This window comes from Tamandua tetradactyla, chromosome 25, assembly GCF_023851605.1.
Source record: "Tamandua tetradactyla isolate mTamTet1 chromosome 25, mTamTet1.pri, whole genome shotgun sequence".
In the NCBI taxonomy this organism is placed as follows: domain Eukaryota; kingdom Metazoa; phylum Chordata; class Mammalia; order Pilosa; family Myrmecophagidae; genus Tamandua; species Tamandua tetradactyla.
This window is the reverse complement of record NC_135351.1, coordinates 6,346,371-6,364,765: the sequence shown is the minus strand read 5'-3', so window position 1 is coordinate 6,364,765 and position 18,395 is coordinate 6,346,371. Positions and strand designations below refer to the sequence as shown.

General features: G+C 41.3%; 1 protein-coding gene across 4 annotated transcripts in view; it reads left to right on the top strand.

The window, feature by feature from the left end:
• ECI2 (enoyl-CoA delta isomerase 2) overlaps positions 1 to 18,395 on the top strand; it is a 101,148-nt gene that overhangs the window by 59,709 nt on the left and 23,044 nt on the right. Inside the window, exons 1-2 of one of the 4 annotated variants that reach the window (XM_077143486.1) lie at positions 11,347 to 11,639; positions 13,351 to 13,513. In XM_077143486.1, coding sequence (XP_076999601.1) covers positions 11,584 to 11,639; positions 13,351 to 13,513 — 219 coding nt within the window. In that variant the 5' untranslated portion in view covers positions 11,347 to 11,583. Of the gene's footprint in view, positions 1 to 11,346; positions 11,640 to 11,759; positions 11,875 to 12,984; positions 13,113 to 13,350; positions 13,514 to 18,395 lie in introns of those variants that run through there. The other 3 variants (XM_077143488.1, XM_077143487.1, XM_077143489.1) reach the window with 3 other exon arrangements.

The following is an 18,395-nucleotide window of genomic DNA, read 5'->3' as shown; positions in this document are numbered from 1 at the left end:
TAGCCTAGTAGAAACTTTCAACAGCTCATCCATCATTCAAAGCAAATTCATAGAGTATTTTGTGTCAAGCAGCATGTCAGGAGATAGGAAATGGGATGTAATATAGGAGTGGAATTCTTCCCAAGGTGTGCCTTTGGGTGTGTCAATGAGACAATTACTACGCAGAGATATAGGTGTTATGAGAAAACGACTACTGGAGACTATAGAAGGAAAGAAACTGCCAGTGGAAGGATCAATGAGACTTCCTGGGTAAAGTAGTCCCTAAGCTGAAAGAGCACAGAAACATGAAGATTCAAAATACCTGGGCATCCCAAGGTCAACTGAAATGGAAAGTGCAAGTATTGGCTGGAGAGAGACGAACTAGGCATGGAGGCAGGGGCCAACTCTTGAGGCCCTTATACATCAGACTAAGAAGTTGAGGTTTATTCAGAAGGCAAAGGGGACCCACCAAAAGATTTTCAGTCATGGGCTTGGATAAGGGGAGTATAGTAATCAGATTTACAATTTAGGGAGGCCAGTAAGGAATTAAGTAGAGAGAAGAGTTGCAAAAGGGGAGTCAAGTCAGCAAAACTAGGAAGTGGCAGTAATGATAATTTAACAATCAACCAAGGAACAGTAATCCAAAATCTGATGAGGGCCTGAATTAACACACTGGTAGAGAGAAAAGGAAAGGGACACATTCCAGAAATATTTAAGAGAATCACTAGGATGCGGTGACTGAGTGTGAGAGGTCTGTGAGACAGAAATCCAGGCTGGGTCCAGGTACCCATTGGACAATAGTGCCAGGACAGTTTGTTCCTCATGACCCAATATGATGAACTTTTCATATGCCATTGCTATGGTATACTTGAAATATAAGAAAGAAAAATAACCATTACAAACTAACTACAGATTTACAATAGTATATTCTAGTCTATGATCTTAAAATTTTAATATTTTGTCCCACCACTGAGCACAACACTGTGAAGTGGAAGGCCTGTCCCGAAGACTCATCATATCAGGGGACAATACCTCCTGGGTTCCCGTGAGCAGTACGGGGGTCTGGGATTCTGCCTCCCCTGGAAGTCAGCACCCCTTGCCTTCAGTCAATACTCTAAGCAAGTGTCTAACTGGATGAATATCTCTCTCCCGAAGACCTTCAAAGCACCAGAGGGACCTGATCATATTACAGGGCAGAGGTTAGTGTTTCAGATGAGATATTGACTGAACTTCTGCCTTTATTTTTTTTACAAACCCCAAGACTCGGGGCTCAGCCTATAGCTTTGGTTGCCCACAGTGCTTGTGAGAATATCAAGAATTCAACTTGGGGAAGTTGAGTTTTCCCTCGTTCTCACCATTCCCCAAAGGGGACTTTGCATTTACTTTTCCGCTCACTGATCAAATCACTCTGGGATTCATTGGGGCATCTAGCTGGACAAACCAACAAAATCTCATGTCTTACCCAAGGTTCCATGTACTTATGTTATTCAACCAAGCTATCTACATAAGTTATATTAGGAAATGCACTAGTCAAAATATAAATCTTGTACCAAATAAACATTTTTTGCTTTAGTCTCACACATAAGTTGAAATTTTAAAATATTAATTACCATCTATTTTCAGCACCCTGCAGTAATGACATTCCTTTGTTCTTCCTCATGCAAAAACATTTTTAAAATTTGTACATTTAGTCACTGTCATTATACACTCTAGACAATCCTAGATTATACCATCTCAATCTTTCTTGTCTATCTTTTTTCTGATTTCATTTGTGCCCCCAGCCCTCCTCCCTCTATCATTCTCACATTCAGCTTCATTCGGTGTTTTAACATAATTGTATTACAGCTAGGTAGTATTGTGCTGTCCATTTCTGAGTTTTTATATTCAGTCCTGTTGTACAATCTGTATCCCTTCAGCTCCAATTACCCAATATCTTACCCTATTTCTATCTCCTGATCGTCTCTGTTACCAATGAAATATTCCAAGTTTATTCACTAATGTCAGTTCATATCAGTGAGACCATACAGTATTTGTCCTTTTGTTTCTGGCTAATCACATTCAGCATAAAGTCCTTAAGGTCCATTCATGTTGTTACATGCTTCATAACTTTATTCTGTCTTACAGCTGCATAGTATTGCATCTTATGTAAATGCCAGTTTGTTTAGCCAACCGTCTATTGATGGACATTTTGGCTGCTTCCATCTCTTGGTAATTTTAAATAATCCTGCTATAAACATTGGTGTGTAAATGTCCATTTGTGTCCTTGCCCTCATATCCTTTGAGTAGAGATAGCATATAGATGGGTCCTGTTTTTCAGTCCATTCTGCCAGAGTATGTCTTTTATTGCAGAGTTTAATCCATTAACATTCAGTGTTATTACTGCATGGGTAGTACTTTCTTCTACTATTTTGCCTTCTGGATTTTATATGTCATATTTAATTTTCCTTCTTTTTACCTTTACTCATAGTCTTCCTTTCTACACTCTTCTCCACACCTCTCTCTTCTGTCTTTGTATCTGTCTCTAGTGCTCCCTTTAGTATTTCTTGCAGAGCTGGTCTCTTGGTCACAAATTCTCTCAGTGATTTTTTGTCTGAAAATGTTTTCATTTCTCCCTCATTTTTGAAGGACAATTTTGCTAGATATAGAATTCTTGGTCGGCAGTTTTTCTCTTTTAATAATTTAAATGTATCAGCCCACTGCCTTCTTGCCTCCATGGTTTCTGCTGAGAAATCTAAGCATAGTCTTATTGGGCTTCCTTTGTATGTGATGGATTGCTTTTCTCTTGCTGCTTTCAGGATTTTCTCTTTCTCTTTGACTTCTGACATTCTGATTAGGAAATGTCTTGGAGTATGTCTGTTTGGAGCTATTCTCTTTGGGGTATGCTGCACTTCTTGGATCTTTAATTTTAAGTCTTTCATAAGAGTTGGGAAATTTTCAGTGATAATTTCCTCCATTAGTTTTTCTCCTCCTTTTCCCTTCTCTTCTCCTTCTGGGATACCCACAACACATATATTCATGCACTTCATATTGTCTTTCAATTCCCTGAGTCCCTGCTCATATTTTTCCATTTTTTCCCTATATTTTCTTTTTCTTGTCAGATTTCAGATGTTCCATCCTCCAGTTCACTAATCCTATGTTCTGTCTCTCGAAATCTACTATTGTAGGTTTCCTTTGTTTTTCTCATCTCTTCTACTGTACCTTTCATTTCCATAAGTTCTGTGATTTGTTTTTTCAGACTTTCCACTTCTTCTTTTTGTTCATTCCTTGCCTTCTTCATATCCTCCCTCAATTCATTGATTTGGTTTTTGATGAAGTTTTCCATGTCTGTTCATATATTCTGAATTAATTGTTTCAGCTCCTGTATATCATTTGAAGTGTTGGTTTGTTCCTTTGACTGGGCCATATCTTCAATTTTCCTAGTGTGATTTGTTATTTTTTGCTGGCATCTAGGCATTTAATTGCCTTAATTAGTTTATTCTGGAGATTGCTTGCACTTCTTTTACCTAGGGTTTTCTTGCTGGATAAATTTGTTGTCTATCTGTTCTTTGACATTCAGTTCAGCTTTATCTGGACCTCTAGCTAAAGTTTTGTTTAACAGAGGAGAATTTTTCAGTTCTTGTTTCTTGCCCTGCTTGTATGGTGCCTTTTCACTTTTCACTTCTGCCTTTTTAAATATATTTTTATTGATAACTCTTCACAAGCATTCCATACATGGTGTACAATAAGTGACTCACAATATCATCACATAGTTGTGTATTCACCATGATCACCTTTTAGAACATTTGCAGAAAAAGAAAAAACTCATACATACCATACCCTTTACCCCTCGCTCTCATTGACCACTAGTATTTCCATCTATCCGGTTTATTTTACCCTTTGTTCCCCCTAATATTTATCTTTTATCCATATTTATTTTTACTCATCTGTCCATATCCTGGACAAAAGGAGCATCAGACTCAAGGTTTTCACAATCACAGTCACATTGTAAAGGTGATATCGAGAATCACGGCTACTGGAACACAGCTCAACAGTTTCAGGTACTTCCTTCCAGCCACTCCAATACCCCATAAACTAAAAAGGGCTATCTATATAATGCATAAGAATAACCTCCAGGATAACTTCTTGACTCTATTTGAAATTTCTCAGCCACTGAAACTTTGTCTCAATTCTCTCTTCCCCCTTTTGTCAAATGCTCTTATCTAGAAGTATTACCCTGAGGATGTGATGGGAGTATATGATTGCATTGAGAACGGATAACCAGACACCTCAGTTATATCTTCAGTGGCTTTCCACTATTGTCAAAACAGCATCCAAACTCCTGAGCATGGAAATGTGATCCGCTGAGAACTCAACCCTCACCTCAGTTTGCATGTACAAAACTGATCATTGTCCTACAGAGCATCAAAAACATACCAACTGGGGACATTTTTTTTCTATTGGACAAATCATTTGCATCTCTACCAGCTGTCATTTACTACGGCTCCATTCATTATATGGCAGGGTCTGAGTGAGAGAAAGTGATTGAGAAGGGGAACATTCCAGGCAGAGGGTTTATCTTGGCTCCACCTTTGGTTATGGCATCATGCAGATAAGGCTAACAGGTGGACCAGATTTGTACTTAACTTGGCAATCTATTCCAGCATTCTTTTTTACACTGGCTATTATAACCTGTCTTTTGGAGAGAGTGCCAAAATGCTGGCTTAGTGAGGTGTGGCATTTAGTTTGTCCTCCAGAACAGCTAGTAAATAGCCAGGAACAGTACAGAACAACTGCTGGGGCCATGTCAGTGACTGGACACACAAGGTACCCCAGTCTGAACCAGCTGGACTGGCTGCAAGCCCCCCCAGAACCGTGAGTCCCCTAAGCCGTGGCGGCTGGCACCCACCCCCCACAGGCTGCTTCCCAGAGGGGAAAGGAAAGGGACTTTACCAGCAGCAAGGGCTGAGTGCAGCTAACTTTCAATTTGGAATTAATTCACAAATTCTGGCTACTAAAAACAGGCCCCCAGCTCAGCTGAACCTGGTCAAAGCAGAGGTCACTGATTTTTGCCCCGGTGCTGAGGGGGCAGGGCTGATGGAAAAAGTAAAAAGGGAAAAAGAAACAGAGGTATTTTGGATTGGATAGCACATAACACTTGAAAGGGTCTGGGCCCTGAAGGAAAAGAGGGGCATACAGGATCTGAAGGTACACAAAACAACATACTAACTTATGCTCTTGATTGGCAAACCTGAGGAACAGGGGTCCTGCTCTGAGAAGGATTTTTCTCTTCCTTTTTTTTTTTTTTTTTGTAGCTGTCTCTACAAAGGCTGGACTGCCTTTGGATATAGTGGCAGGACTTCTCAGGCTGCAACTGCCCCAGGCATAGGCAGAAACAAGCTTGTTTGAGAGCTTGCCTGGAGCCTGTGCCCTTCCCCAGGGAAGGGGTGAGGCCAAACTCAGCTGGATTCCCTCCCTGAAGGAATTCAGACCCAAGGGCTTGGTAATTTGAAGAGATTAAAGCCAGCCTACAACCTGTCCTCTGTCGCTCTACACCCCCAGCAGGGAGAATCTGCCAAAGTTAAAGGTACCAAATCATCATATGCTGGTGGGACCTGCAGGCAGAAAGCACCATGTACTGGGCAGGATAAGAAAAACAGAGTCCAGAGACTTCACAGGAAAGTCTTTCAACCTGCTGGGTCTCACCCTCCAGGAAAACTGATGCAGGTGACTCTTTCCTCCTGACAGGAGGCCCGTTTGGTCTGGGAAAATCTGGCGGAGGTCTATAATACCTAAGTAGACCCTCCTAAGGGTGTGTGGGGGAGGAAGGCACCATACAGTCAGGGCAAGAAACAAGAAAACAAGAACTGAAAAATTCTGCTCTGTTAGACAAAAGCTAAGCTAATTGGCCAAAATAAGCTGAACTGAATGTCAAAGAACAGATAGACACCAAAGTCATCCAGCAAGAAAATCCTAGGTAAAGAAGTGAAAACAGTCTCCAGGATAAACTAATTAAATTAATTAAATGCCTAGGCACCAGCAAAAAATAACGACTCACACTAGGAAAATTGAAGATATGGCCCAGTTAAAGGAACAAACCAACAATTCAAATGAGACACAGGAGTTGAAACAATTAATTCAGAATGTTTGAACAGACAAGGAAAACTTCATCAAAAATCAAATCAGTGAATAGAAGGAGGATATAAAGAAGGCAAGGAATGAACAAAAAGGAGAAATCAAAAGTCTGAAGAAACAAATCATAGAACTTATGGGAATGAAAGGCACAGTAGAAGAGATGAAAAAAACAATGGAAACCTACAATGTCAGATTCCAAGAGGCAGAAGATAGGATTAGTGACCTGGAGGACAGAACATCTGAGTTCCCACAAGTAAAAAAAATTATAGGGAAAAGAATGGAAAAATATGAGCAGGGACTCAGGGAATTGAATGACAACATGAAGCGCATAAACACATGTTGTAGGTTTCCCAGAGGGAGAAGAGAAGGGAAAAGGAGGAAAAAAACTAATGGAGGAAAAAATCACTGAAAATTTCCCAACTCTTATGAAAGACTTAAAGATCCAAGAAGTTCAGCGTACCCCAAAGAGAATAGATCCAAACAGACATACACCAAGACTCTTACTAATCAGAATGTCATATGTCAAAGAGAGAGAGAATCTTGAAAGCAGCAAGAGAAAAGCAATCCATCACATACAAGGGAAGTCCAATAAGACTATGCATAGATGTCTCAGCAGAAACCATGGAGGCAAGAAGACAGTGGGATAATATATTTAAATTACTAAAAGAGAAAAACCGACAACCAAGAATTCTATATCCAGAAAAATTGTCCTTTAAAAATGAGGGAGAAATGAAAACATTTTCAAACAAAAAAATCACTGAGAGAATTTGTGACCAAGAGACCGGCTCTGCAAGAAATACTAAAGAAGGCACTACAGGCAGGTACAAAAAGACAGGAGAGAGAGGTGTGGAGAATAGTGTAGAAATGAAGATTATCAGTAAAGGTAAAAAGAAGAAAATTAGATATGACATAAAATCCAAAAGGCAAAATGGTAGAAGAAGGTACTACCCATACATTAGTAACACTAAATGTTAATGGATTAAGCTCCACAATTAAAGACATAGACTGGCAGAATGCACTAAAAAACAGGACCCATATATATGCTGTCTACAGGAAACACATTTTAGACCCAAGGAGAAACACAGGTTGAAAGTGAAAGGTTGGGAAAAGATATTTTATGCAAATAACAATCAGAAAAGAGCAGGAGTAGCTATACTAATATCCAACAAATTAGACTTCAAATGTATAACCTGTCTTTTAAATTCTTTTTGGAACCAGCTTTACCATCCTGCTGCATTCCTCATTAATGAGTTAAGTAAATCTTTCACACATGCTCATCCTATAATTTTAACTCATGTTCACAAGGACAGCTACTTTCCCACAGTTCACTTTCCTCTGTGTCGACATCAACCTGTGAGGAGTCGACTTGTACCATGAAAGGTTTCTTGATTCAAATATACTTACCCATAAGGCATGTTTTAAAAGTATTACTGTGATGGGAGGGGCCAAGATGGCAGCTTAGCAAGGTGCGCATTTTAGTTCGTCCTCCAGAACAACTACTAAATAACCAGAAACAGTACAGAACAGTTCCCAGAGCTATGACAGTGACCAGAAACAGTACAGAACAGTTCCCAGAGCCACGACAGTGACTGGACACACAGCATACCCCAGCCTGGACCAGCTGGACAGGCTGCGAGCCCCCCAGAACCGTGAGTTCCACAAGCCGTGGTGGCCAGCACCCGATGCCCCTCCCCCACAGGCAGCTTTCCAGAGGGAAAGGAAAGACACTCTAAGAGTAGCAGGGACTGAGTCCAACCAAACACCAATTGTGCCATTAATTAACAAATTCTGACTACTAAAAATAGGCTCCCAATCAGGCAAACCTGGTCACGGCAGAGGTCGCTTATCGGGCTAACCGAAAAAGAGGAAAAGGGACTAAATGGAGGTTTTTGTGGCTGTCTCTATGGAGGCTTGGCTGCCTCTGGATTCAGCGACGGGACTACTCGGGTTGCAACTGCCCCAGGCATAGGCAGAAACAGACTGCTTTCAGGGTTGTCTCCCTCCTGTGCCTTCCCCAGGAAAGCACAGGAAAGGGGTGGAGCCCAACTGAGGTGGAATCCCTCTCTCAAGGAATTCAGAACCCAGGGCTTGGCAATTTGAAGCCATTAAAACCAGCCTACAACCTCTCCTCTGTCTCCACCATGCCCCCAGCAGGGAGAGCCTTCCAAACTTAAAGGTGCCACAACATCTTTTGCTGGTGGGACCCGCAGACAGACAAGCGCCACATACTGGGCAGGATAAGAAAAACAGAGCCCAGAGACTTCACAGGAAAGTCTTTTAACCTGCTGGGTCTCACCCTCAGGGAAAACCGACGCAGGTGACTCTTTCCCCCTGATAGGAGGCCAGTTTAGTCCGGGAAAACAAGGCTGGAGTCTATATTACCTATGAAGACCCTCCTAAGGGTGGGGAGGGAAAAGGCACCTTACAAGCAGGGCAAGAAACAAGAAAACAAGAACTAAAAAATTATCCTCTGTTAAACAAAACCTAAGCTAGAGGTCCAGAAAAAGCTGAACTGAAGGTCAAAGAACAGATAGACAACAAATTCATCTAGCAGACGAGTGGCTAAACAAACTGTGGTATATACATATGATGGAATATTATGCAGCTTTAAGACAGAATAAACTTATGAAGTATGTAACAACATGGATGGACCTTGAGAACATTATGCTGAGTGAGACTAGCCCAAAACTAAAGGACAAATACTGTATAGTCTCACTGATATGAACTGACATTAGTGAATAAACTTGGAATATGTCGTTGGTAACAAAGATCATCAGGAGATAGAAATAGGGTAAGATATTGGGTAATTGGAGCTGAAGGGATACAGACTGTGCAACAGGACTGGATACAAAAACCCAGAAATGGACAGCACAATACTACCTAACTGTAATATAATTATGTTAAAACACTGAATGAAGCTGCACGTGAGAATGATAGAGGGAGGAGGGCTGGGGACATCAATGAAATCAGAAAGAAAGATAGATGGTAAAGATTGAGATGGTATAATCTAGGAATGCCTAGAGTGTATAACAATAGTGAAATGTACAAGGTACAATTTTAAAAATGTTTTTGCATGAGGAAGAATAAAGGAATGTCATTATTGCAGGGTGCTGAAAATAGATGGTAATTAATATTTAAAAATGTCACCTTATGTGTGAGACTAAAGCAAAAAAGTTACAAAATTTATATTTTGACTAGTGCATTTCCTAATATAACTTATGTAGACAGTTTGATTGAACACCATAAGTACTTGGAATCTCAGGTAGGACATGAGATTTTGTTGGTTTGTCCAGAGTGATGCCCCGATGAATCCCAGAGTGATTTGATCAGTGAGTAGAAAAGTATTTGCAAGCCCCGTTCGGGGAATGGTGACAGTGGGGAGAAATCCAACCTCCCCAAGTCGAATTCTTGATATTCTCACAAGCAGTGTGGACAACCAAAGCTACAGGCTGAGCTCCCAGTCTTGGGGTTTATTCATATGAAACTTAACCCCACAAAGGATAGGTCAGGTCTACTTAAAATTTAGGCCTAAGAGTCACCCCCAAGAGAGCCTCTTTCGTTGCTCAGATGTGGCCTCTCCCTCCAGCCAACATGACGAACAGTCTCACCACCCTACCCCTCTCTACGTGGGACATGACTCCCAGGGGTGTGGACCTTCCTGGCAACGTGGGACAGAGATCCTGGAATGAGCTGAGACTCAGCATCAAGTGACTGAGAAAAACCCTAGAATGAGCTGAGAATTAATAGCAAGGAATTGAGAGAACCTTCTGGACCAAAAGGGGAAAGAATGAAATGAGACTAAGTGTCAATGGCTGAGAGATTCCAAACAGAGTTGAGAGGTTATCCTGGAGGTTATTCTTACACATTAAGTAGATATCACCTTGTTGTTCAAGATGTAGCGGAGAGGTTGGAGGGAACTGCCTGAAAATGTAGAGCTGTGTTCCAGTAGCCATGTTTCTTGATGATGATTGAACAATGATGCAGCTTTCACAATGTGACTGTGTGATTGTGAAAATCTTGTGTCTGATGCTCCTTTTATCTACCATATCAACAAAAGAGTAGAACATACGGAATAAAAATAAATAATAGGGGGAACAAACGTTAAAATAAATTTAGTTTGAAATGCTAGTGGTAAATGAAAGCGAGGGGTAAGGGGTATGGTATGTATAACTTTTTTTCTCTATTATCGTTTTATTTCTTTTTCTGTTGTCTTTTTATTTCTTTTTCTAAATCAATGCAAATGTACTAAGAAATGATGAATATGCAACTATGTGATGATATTAAGAATTACTGATTATATATGTAGAATGGAATGATATCTTATTGTTTTGTTTGTTGTTAATTTTTTTTAATTAATAAAAGAAAGTATTACTGTTTCTATTAGAGGCATTTCATCTTCTGGATCCCAGTCAATCTTCCAGTATCTGCAATTTCTATCACCCTTTGAGGGCCATCTAAGTCAGTCTGGGAGAGGGGCAGGGTCATTGACCGATTCAGCTCAGACGACCAATTATTGTATCACTCTGTAGCATCTGAAGAAATATTTTAGAATAGGACCTGGACTTCAGTCTTGCAGCAATGCACTCTGATTACCCAGATTTACCAGATGAAGCAAACTAGTGCCATCGGCATGGATTAATAATACTCAGGTTGTTTACTCTGCCCACTGTCAGGATTTCAGGTCTCTGCGCAAGACCCCTAATAACTCTTCTGAACATCAATTTCCCTACCCGCAAAACCAAGCAAACACAATTTTTCTCTACAGCTTTGCTTACAGGGTCGATTATACCAGTCTAAGAATGTTATTGACGCCAGGCATAATTAGATACTACTTCTTAAGCAACTGGTTTAAAGAGGGTTTTGCGGGGGGGGGGGGGGGGGGGGGTGTTGGTTTTCCGTAAACTGGAAGATGTGACAGCCAAAGGTCCTTGCAATTCTTAAGAATCCGTGTATCTTCTTCAAAGTGACTATTCAATAAATGCTTTGGCAGAACTTAGAAACATCCACCGAAGCGTTATGGACATGAAAAAGTGGTTTTAAGATATTAAGTGTCCTTAGACGGTGTGGCCGGGTTTTGTCTGTTTATTAGTTTGCTTTTGGGTTTGCTTTTGGAATGAATAACTTTCATTACCTGACACCCTCTCCCGTCCCCGACCCCCACCCCCACAACTTCCTCGGTCTTCGGTGGCCCTCGCTCGGAGGTGACCTTCCTGGCCAATCCGCCTAGGCGCAGGCCAGCGTTCTCGGGCTAGGGGCGTCCTTTCCACATCCTCGTTCCACCGAAGGGCGGGAGGGGCCGGCCGGCTTCTAGCCGAGCTGCGTCCACAGCCAGGCGGCGGCGCGTCCGCATTCCCCAAACCCCTCAGGGTCCCGGCAGGCGCGCTCTGGTGAGCACCCGCGCCCCGGCCCCGCCCCCACGGCCCTGCAGCTCTCCAGGCCGGCCCGTGTACCCTCGCGCCGGGCAGGCCCGGGCTCCCCCTGCCCTGTCCCTCCATGGCCGCGCTCACGACCATCCTGGCGCGGGGCTGCCGGCGGAGGCCCGGCAGGAGGTAAGTGTGAGGTCTGGGCCGCGGTCCTAGGGGAGCGGCCCAGCTGGGGGTCGCCGAGCTCCCGAGCTGCACCCTTGGTGCTCTTTCGGTAGCCACGGCTTATTTATTTAATTTTTTATGGGTTCCCACGGAGGAAGTTATGTAAGGATCCTTTTCCATCGCGCACTCCCTTCCTCGCCTTCCGGGAAGCGTCGGAGGCGCGGTCGAGGGGCCTGGGGACGCGTCCTTCTCCGCGGTGAGTTCCCGAGGCTGCAGCTGCCGCCTGCCTTCGGCCGCGCGGGTCCTTCCTAGGAGCCTCGGCTTGCAGGCCGCCATCCCCGGCGCTCTAAAATTGCAGGACGCAGTTTCCCAAGATGTGATATTTGTTAAGAGCCGCAGAAATGCGAGACAGACGTCACCGTCAGTTTGGATTAAATTATTATCCTTTGGAAAATGCTTGTGCTGTAAGTGGCAGGAAGGCAGTCACCATTAAGTAAAAACCAAAGAAATCATGCACAGGAAACATGAAAACACTGGTACACGGTGGGGGCCTTTAGGTTATGGCATTGTGAGCGAATTTTCCGACTTTTTGTATTTTCCCAAATGGTTATGTGTTTATAACTTTAAAAACCCACACTTCCATTTCACTGTGAGTGAAACCGCATTTTGTGGGAACTTGCACATGTAGGCCTTCTGTGGATATTTGAAGTTTTACTTTCGTTTTCTACTTGCCAGGTGCCAAATTCATGTAGGATGCAGCTTGTCCCTTTTCCAAAAAACAAATTAATAGAAAACTTATTGTAGCCTGATTTTATTGAATTGCACAGTACTCTGGTTTGAACCTAGAGAATTCATTGTACCTTGTGGAAGTTACGTAATTGCAGGGGAACGGTCACTTTGATAGATTTGGGCTTTATTTGTAATTTACGTGCAATTTTAATTCTTTTGGATGCCATTAACTTTGTTATTCAGGGTCCTCATTGTGAACATCCGTTTTTTTTCTCGTGGCCTCAGTACTTCTGCCTTAAAGTTTTCCCCTCCCCTCCTCTCTGCTTATTGGGGGTGCTTGAAATCTTTCCTGCCCCTAGACCTTGCTTGCTGTTTGTGATATGCTCCCACCTGGGAAAGCCAGTAACCAGCTGGGTTAATCCATGTTCGGGGGTGGGGGGGTGGGGGATGGGATCTCTCAGAGAAGGAAGCGGCTCCTCTGGAGTGTCACATGCTCCTCATTTGCCCTATGAACTTTTCTTGTGCTTCACCCCTTTTCTCCGCCTTCCCACCTGTTCGTTGGGAAGCACAAGGTAAGAGTGTATTGGATTAATAATTTATCACTTGTTAATCAGTGAGAATAAAAGGACTGGGTTTGGACTCTGGGACCTGGGCTGAATTCTTTCTGTGCATTTTGCTCCTTTGGTCTCATACCCAACTCACCTCGCAGGCTCTTTACTCCCTGCCTGGAGTAGAATTGAAACTGCCCTTTGGGTTCTGACCAAGGTACTTGGTTTGAATTGCTTACAAATACCCAGTTGAGCAATACAGGTTATAACTTCTTTTCCCTTTATTTAAAAAATGACTTCTGTATAGATTTCTTTTCCAAGAATTGATTTGGAAACCACTAACCTTTTGCAGCTAGCTGACTGGGGCAAGGAGAGAGAAAACAGAGCATTTGGGCATAAGGGTTGGGAGCAATTAGTCGTCAGCCTGAAGAAGTTTGATGTCTGCCTCTTCATAGTCCTTTGCAGGTCCTTAGTTTCCCAGGACATCAGCTGCACATAAGCAGCACTGCAATGAGAGCCACTCAGCAGGACTTTGAAAATGCAATTAATCAGGTGAAACTCTTGAAGAAGGATCCAGGAAATGAGTTGAAACTGAAACTCTACGCATTGTACAAGCAGGTAAATGCCCAAGGTCTGACATTTGGAGATATTTTGCACAGGTGACCCCTCAAATAGAAAAGCTGTATATTTTACTAAAATTCAGCTTTCAAATTTTGGGTTTGTGTTACTGCCTTTCCTCTAAAGAGAATATATAAAGAGTTTCTCTGTGCAGTTTTAGACACTAAAATACTATTCAGGCAAAAAAAAGTAACCCCTCTGGATCATTCCAGAAGAAAAGAGATGTAAACGGTACAACAATCAAATATGTAGACTTCATTTGGATACTGAATAGAATAATCACCTGAAAACGGCAATTGGGAAACATTGAATATGGGCTGGGTATGAATTATACTAGGAATTATCATTAGTGGTATCACGGCTATTTAAAAAATTGTTGATTTTTTTTTAAGAAATGTGTTTTGAGTCTGTAGATATAAAATAGAATGACGTTAGGGATTAGCCACACACACACACAAAATAGGATAGGTGAAGCAAGTATGGCAAAATGGATTCTAATTATAGAATCTGGTTGTTGAGTACTAGGGGCTCATTATAATCTCCTTATGTGTATGTTTGAAAATTTTTATAACGAAATTTAAAAAGGAAAGTCTATAGGTTGTAATGTTCAAAGACTACTTGATGCAGGGACCTCCCTGTGGAACTCTGTCCCTTGGGCACCCGCATAGTTTTCTGTTCCCATGACGGTGCCAAGACTCTCCTTCTGCACGGGTGACTCTCTCTCTTTTTTTTTAATATTTTTATTGATAAATCTTAACACGCAAACATTCCATACATGGTATACAATCAGTGGCTCACAATATCATCACATAGTTGTGTATTCCTCACCATTATCATTTTTAAAAAACATTTGCATCACTCCAGAAAAAGAAATCAACAGAAGGAAGAAAAAAATTCATACATACCCTACTCCTTACCTCATTGACCACTAGTATTTCCATCTACCCAATTTATTTTCCCCTTTGTCTCCCCTATTATGTATTTAATTTTTATCCATATTTTTTTTTTACTCATCTATCCATACCCTGGATAGAAGGAGCAAGAGACACAATGTTTTCATAATCCCACAGTCACATTGTAAAAGCTCTATAGTTATACAGTGGTCTTCAAGAATCAAGGCTACTAGAACACAACTCAGCAGTTTCAGGTGCTTTGTTACAGCCACTCTACTACACCATAAACTTAAAAGGAATTGCTATATAATGCATAAGAATAACCTTCAGGATAACCTCTCAACTCTGTTTGAAATCTCTCAGCCACTGAAACTTTATCTCATTTCTCTCTTCCCCCTTTTAGTCAAGAAAGCTTTCTCAATCCTTGATGCCAGGTCCTGGCTCATTTGGGATTTCTGTCCCACATTGCCAGGGAGATTTATACCCCTGGGAGTCATGTTCCACATAGTGGGGAGATCAGTAAGCCCAGTTACTAGGTTTTTTTTATTATAACTTTTTTTTTATTGTATAGTATAACATATATAAAAAGCAAAGAAATAAAAAAATCAATAGTTTTTAAAGCACTCTTCAAAAAGTGGTTGTGGAACAGATCCCAGAGTTTGTCATGGGCTACCATACGATCCTCTCATATTTTTCCTTCTAGCTGCTCAAGAATATAGGAGGCTAGAAGGCTTAAATACTTTTTTTATCATCACAATTGACTTTTTTTCCTTCTTTTTTTTTGTGAACAATAACATATATACAAAAAAGCTATAAATTTCAAAGCACAGCACCACAATTAGTTGTAGAACATATTTCAGACTTTGACATGGGTTACAATTTCACAATTTTAGGTTTTTACCTCTAGCTGCTCTAAAATACTAGAGACTAAAAGAGATATCAACGTAATGATTCAGCATTCATATTCATTTGTTAAGTCCTATCGTCTATGTATAATTCCACCATCACCTTTGATCTTTCCATACCTCTCATTAGGGTTGTTTGGGCTATGGCAGTTCTAAATTTTTTATATTGGAAGGGTCTGTCACTAATATGCGGTAGGGAGATAGAACTATCTGATATTCAGGAGAGGCTGGGCTAGGTTTCAGGACTTATGGGACCAGGGACCCATCTGGAGGTTGTAGGTTTCTGGCAAGTTACTCTTGTGCCTGGAACCTTTGTGGAATCTTATACATTGCCCTAGGTGTTCTTTAAGATTGGCTGGAATGGTCCTGGTTGGGGGTTGGCAGGTTATGATAGGTAGCAAGGTCTACCTGAAGCTTGCATACGAGCAACCTGCAGAGTAGCCTCTCGACTCTATTTGAACTCTCTCTGCCACTGGTACTTTATTAATTATACTTCTTTTCCCCCATTTGGTCAGGATGTAATTGTTGATCCCATGGTGCCATGTCTGGATTCACCCCTGGGAGTCATCTCCCATGTCACCAGGGAGACTTTCACCCCTGGATGTCATGTCCCATGTAGGGGGAGGGCAATGATTTCAATTGCAGAGTTGGGCTTAGAGAGACTGAGGCCACATCTGAGCAATAATAGAGGTCTTCCAGAAGTAACTCTCAGGCTTGCCAATAGGTAGTCTAAGCTTCTATGCTACCTACATAAGCTTCACAAGGGTAAGCCTCATGATTGAGAGCATGGCCTATTGATATGGGTGTCCCTAAAGTTTGACACAGTATCAGGGATTCCCTGATGGTAAGGTTTAACAGCTCCATAGTCTTTCTCCCTTCCCTCAGGGGATTTTGCCAATACTTTTTGATTATCTGGTTAATATACTCTAGGATGTTTCCAGACATTACAATAATCTATACAGGATTAAAAAACCTCTTTCTCATTCTGTCTTCTCTGTGTATCAGTTGTTCAAATGAGCTATACAGATAGGTTGAGTAGGATTATGCACTACAGAAAATTTCAGTTCCAGATCAAATAAACCTTTCTTCCATTGGTCTCAAAGAGTATGTGTGGTTCTAAAATATAGACACTGTCTTCCTTACCCCTATGTTCTGAATTACTTTAACCCCAACCTGTTCGGCTTCGTTCTTATCTCTAAATATCAGGTTATATATATAAAACAGCCTCTTAAAATCCAGAAATAATAATCATCACTCCGGACTTAATGTGACTACTCTGAAAGCTTACAATCTTATAAGCATTTTCTAAAGGTGACCATACCATTGTTGTTTTTTTGTTTCTGGCTTATTTTGTCTCACCAAATGTCCCACATGTTCATTCACATCGTTACAAGCCTCACGACACTGTTCCTTTTTGTAGCAGCACAGCCTTCGTTCATACGTATACACCGTCGTTCGCCAATCTACTTCTCTGTCAGTGCATCATTCAGCCACCTGCATTCATCGGACATCGTGTATAGGGCCCAAATTCCACAGTCCATCAACATTCTCAATTTTAGATAATATTGTTGTTCCCAAGAGACGGAAAACCAGTAAACATACCCTCAACAAATAGAAGATCTAAACCTCCTCTTAACTCTTGTCCCTCCCCCATTGTTTACCTCTGCTGTTGCTGTGGTAGTGCTGATGGTTTCCTTTTGAACATAGCCCATAGCATGCAATAGCAGTTTCCCCCCATGCCCTGGACTTAAAACACTCTTTATACAAGAATCATATCTTTGAAGTAATTCTTACAAGAAGTAATTCATATTTCTAGTGTGAGTCAGTGGGACACGTAGCTCTATAAAACCCCTTTCAATCTTGTTCATCTTCAATATGATAATATTTCTAGATCCACTAGAGAATCACCTTCACTCCTATCTATTCCCTTACATTGGAGTGCAACCTCATTAGCTAACGGTTCACCCATCTCTAGCTTCTAGGTATCTCTAAGTAGCCTATATTCCGCATTATAAGTCTCTGATTATACCTTTATGCTTGTCATAAAAGTGAAATTATATAGTATCTGTCCTTTTGTGTCTGGCTAATTTCACTCAGCATTATGTCCTCAAGCCTCATCCATCTTGTCATTTTGTCTTACTGCTGCATAATATTCCATTGTACGTATATACCACGTTTTGTTAATCCACTCATCTTGTTGATGGGCATTTGGTTTGTTTCCATCTTTTGGCGATTGTGAATAATGCTGCTATGAATATCAGTGTGCAAATGTCTGTTTGTGTCGTTGCTTTCAGCTCTTCTGTGTATACCAAGTAGTGCTATTGCTGGGTCATAGGACAGCTCAATACTTAGTTTCCTAAGGAATTTCCAGTCTTCCATAGTGGCTGCACCATTATACATTCCCACTAGCAGTACATGTTTCCCAAATTCTCCACATCCTCTCCAACATTTATAGTTTCCTGATTGTTTAATAGCAGCCGTTCTTATAAGTGTGAGGTGGTATCTCATTGTAGTCTTGATCTGCATTTCCCTTATAGCCAGTGAAAATGAACATCTCTTCATGTGCTTTTGAGCCATCTGTATTTGCTCTTAAGAAGAATGCCTATTCACATCTTTAGCCCATTTTATAATTGGATTGTTTGTTCTTTTGTTGTTGAGTTGTATGATTTCTTTGCATATACTGGAAATCAAACCTTTATCTATGTGATTTCCAAATATTTTCTCCCATTGAGCAGGCTGCCTCTTCACCTTTTTGCAAAGTCTTTTGAGGTGCAGAAGCATTTGATTTTAAGGAGTTCCCATTTATCTATTTTTTTGTTGTTGTTGCTTGTGCTTTGGGTGTAAAGTTTAGGAAGCTCCCTCCTATTACTAGGTCTTGAGGATGTTTCCCTACATTTTCTTCTAGAAGCTTTGTGGTGCTAGTTCTTATATTTAGGTGTTTGGTCCACTTTGAGTTAATTTTTGTGTAGGGTGTAAGATAGGAGTCCTCTTTCATTCTCTTGGCTATTGATAGCCAGTTCTTCCATGCCTGGTTATTGAAAAGACTATTTTATCCCAGTTCAGAGGATTTGGGGGCCTTGTCAA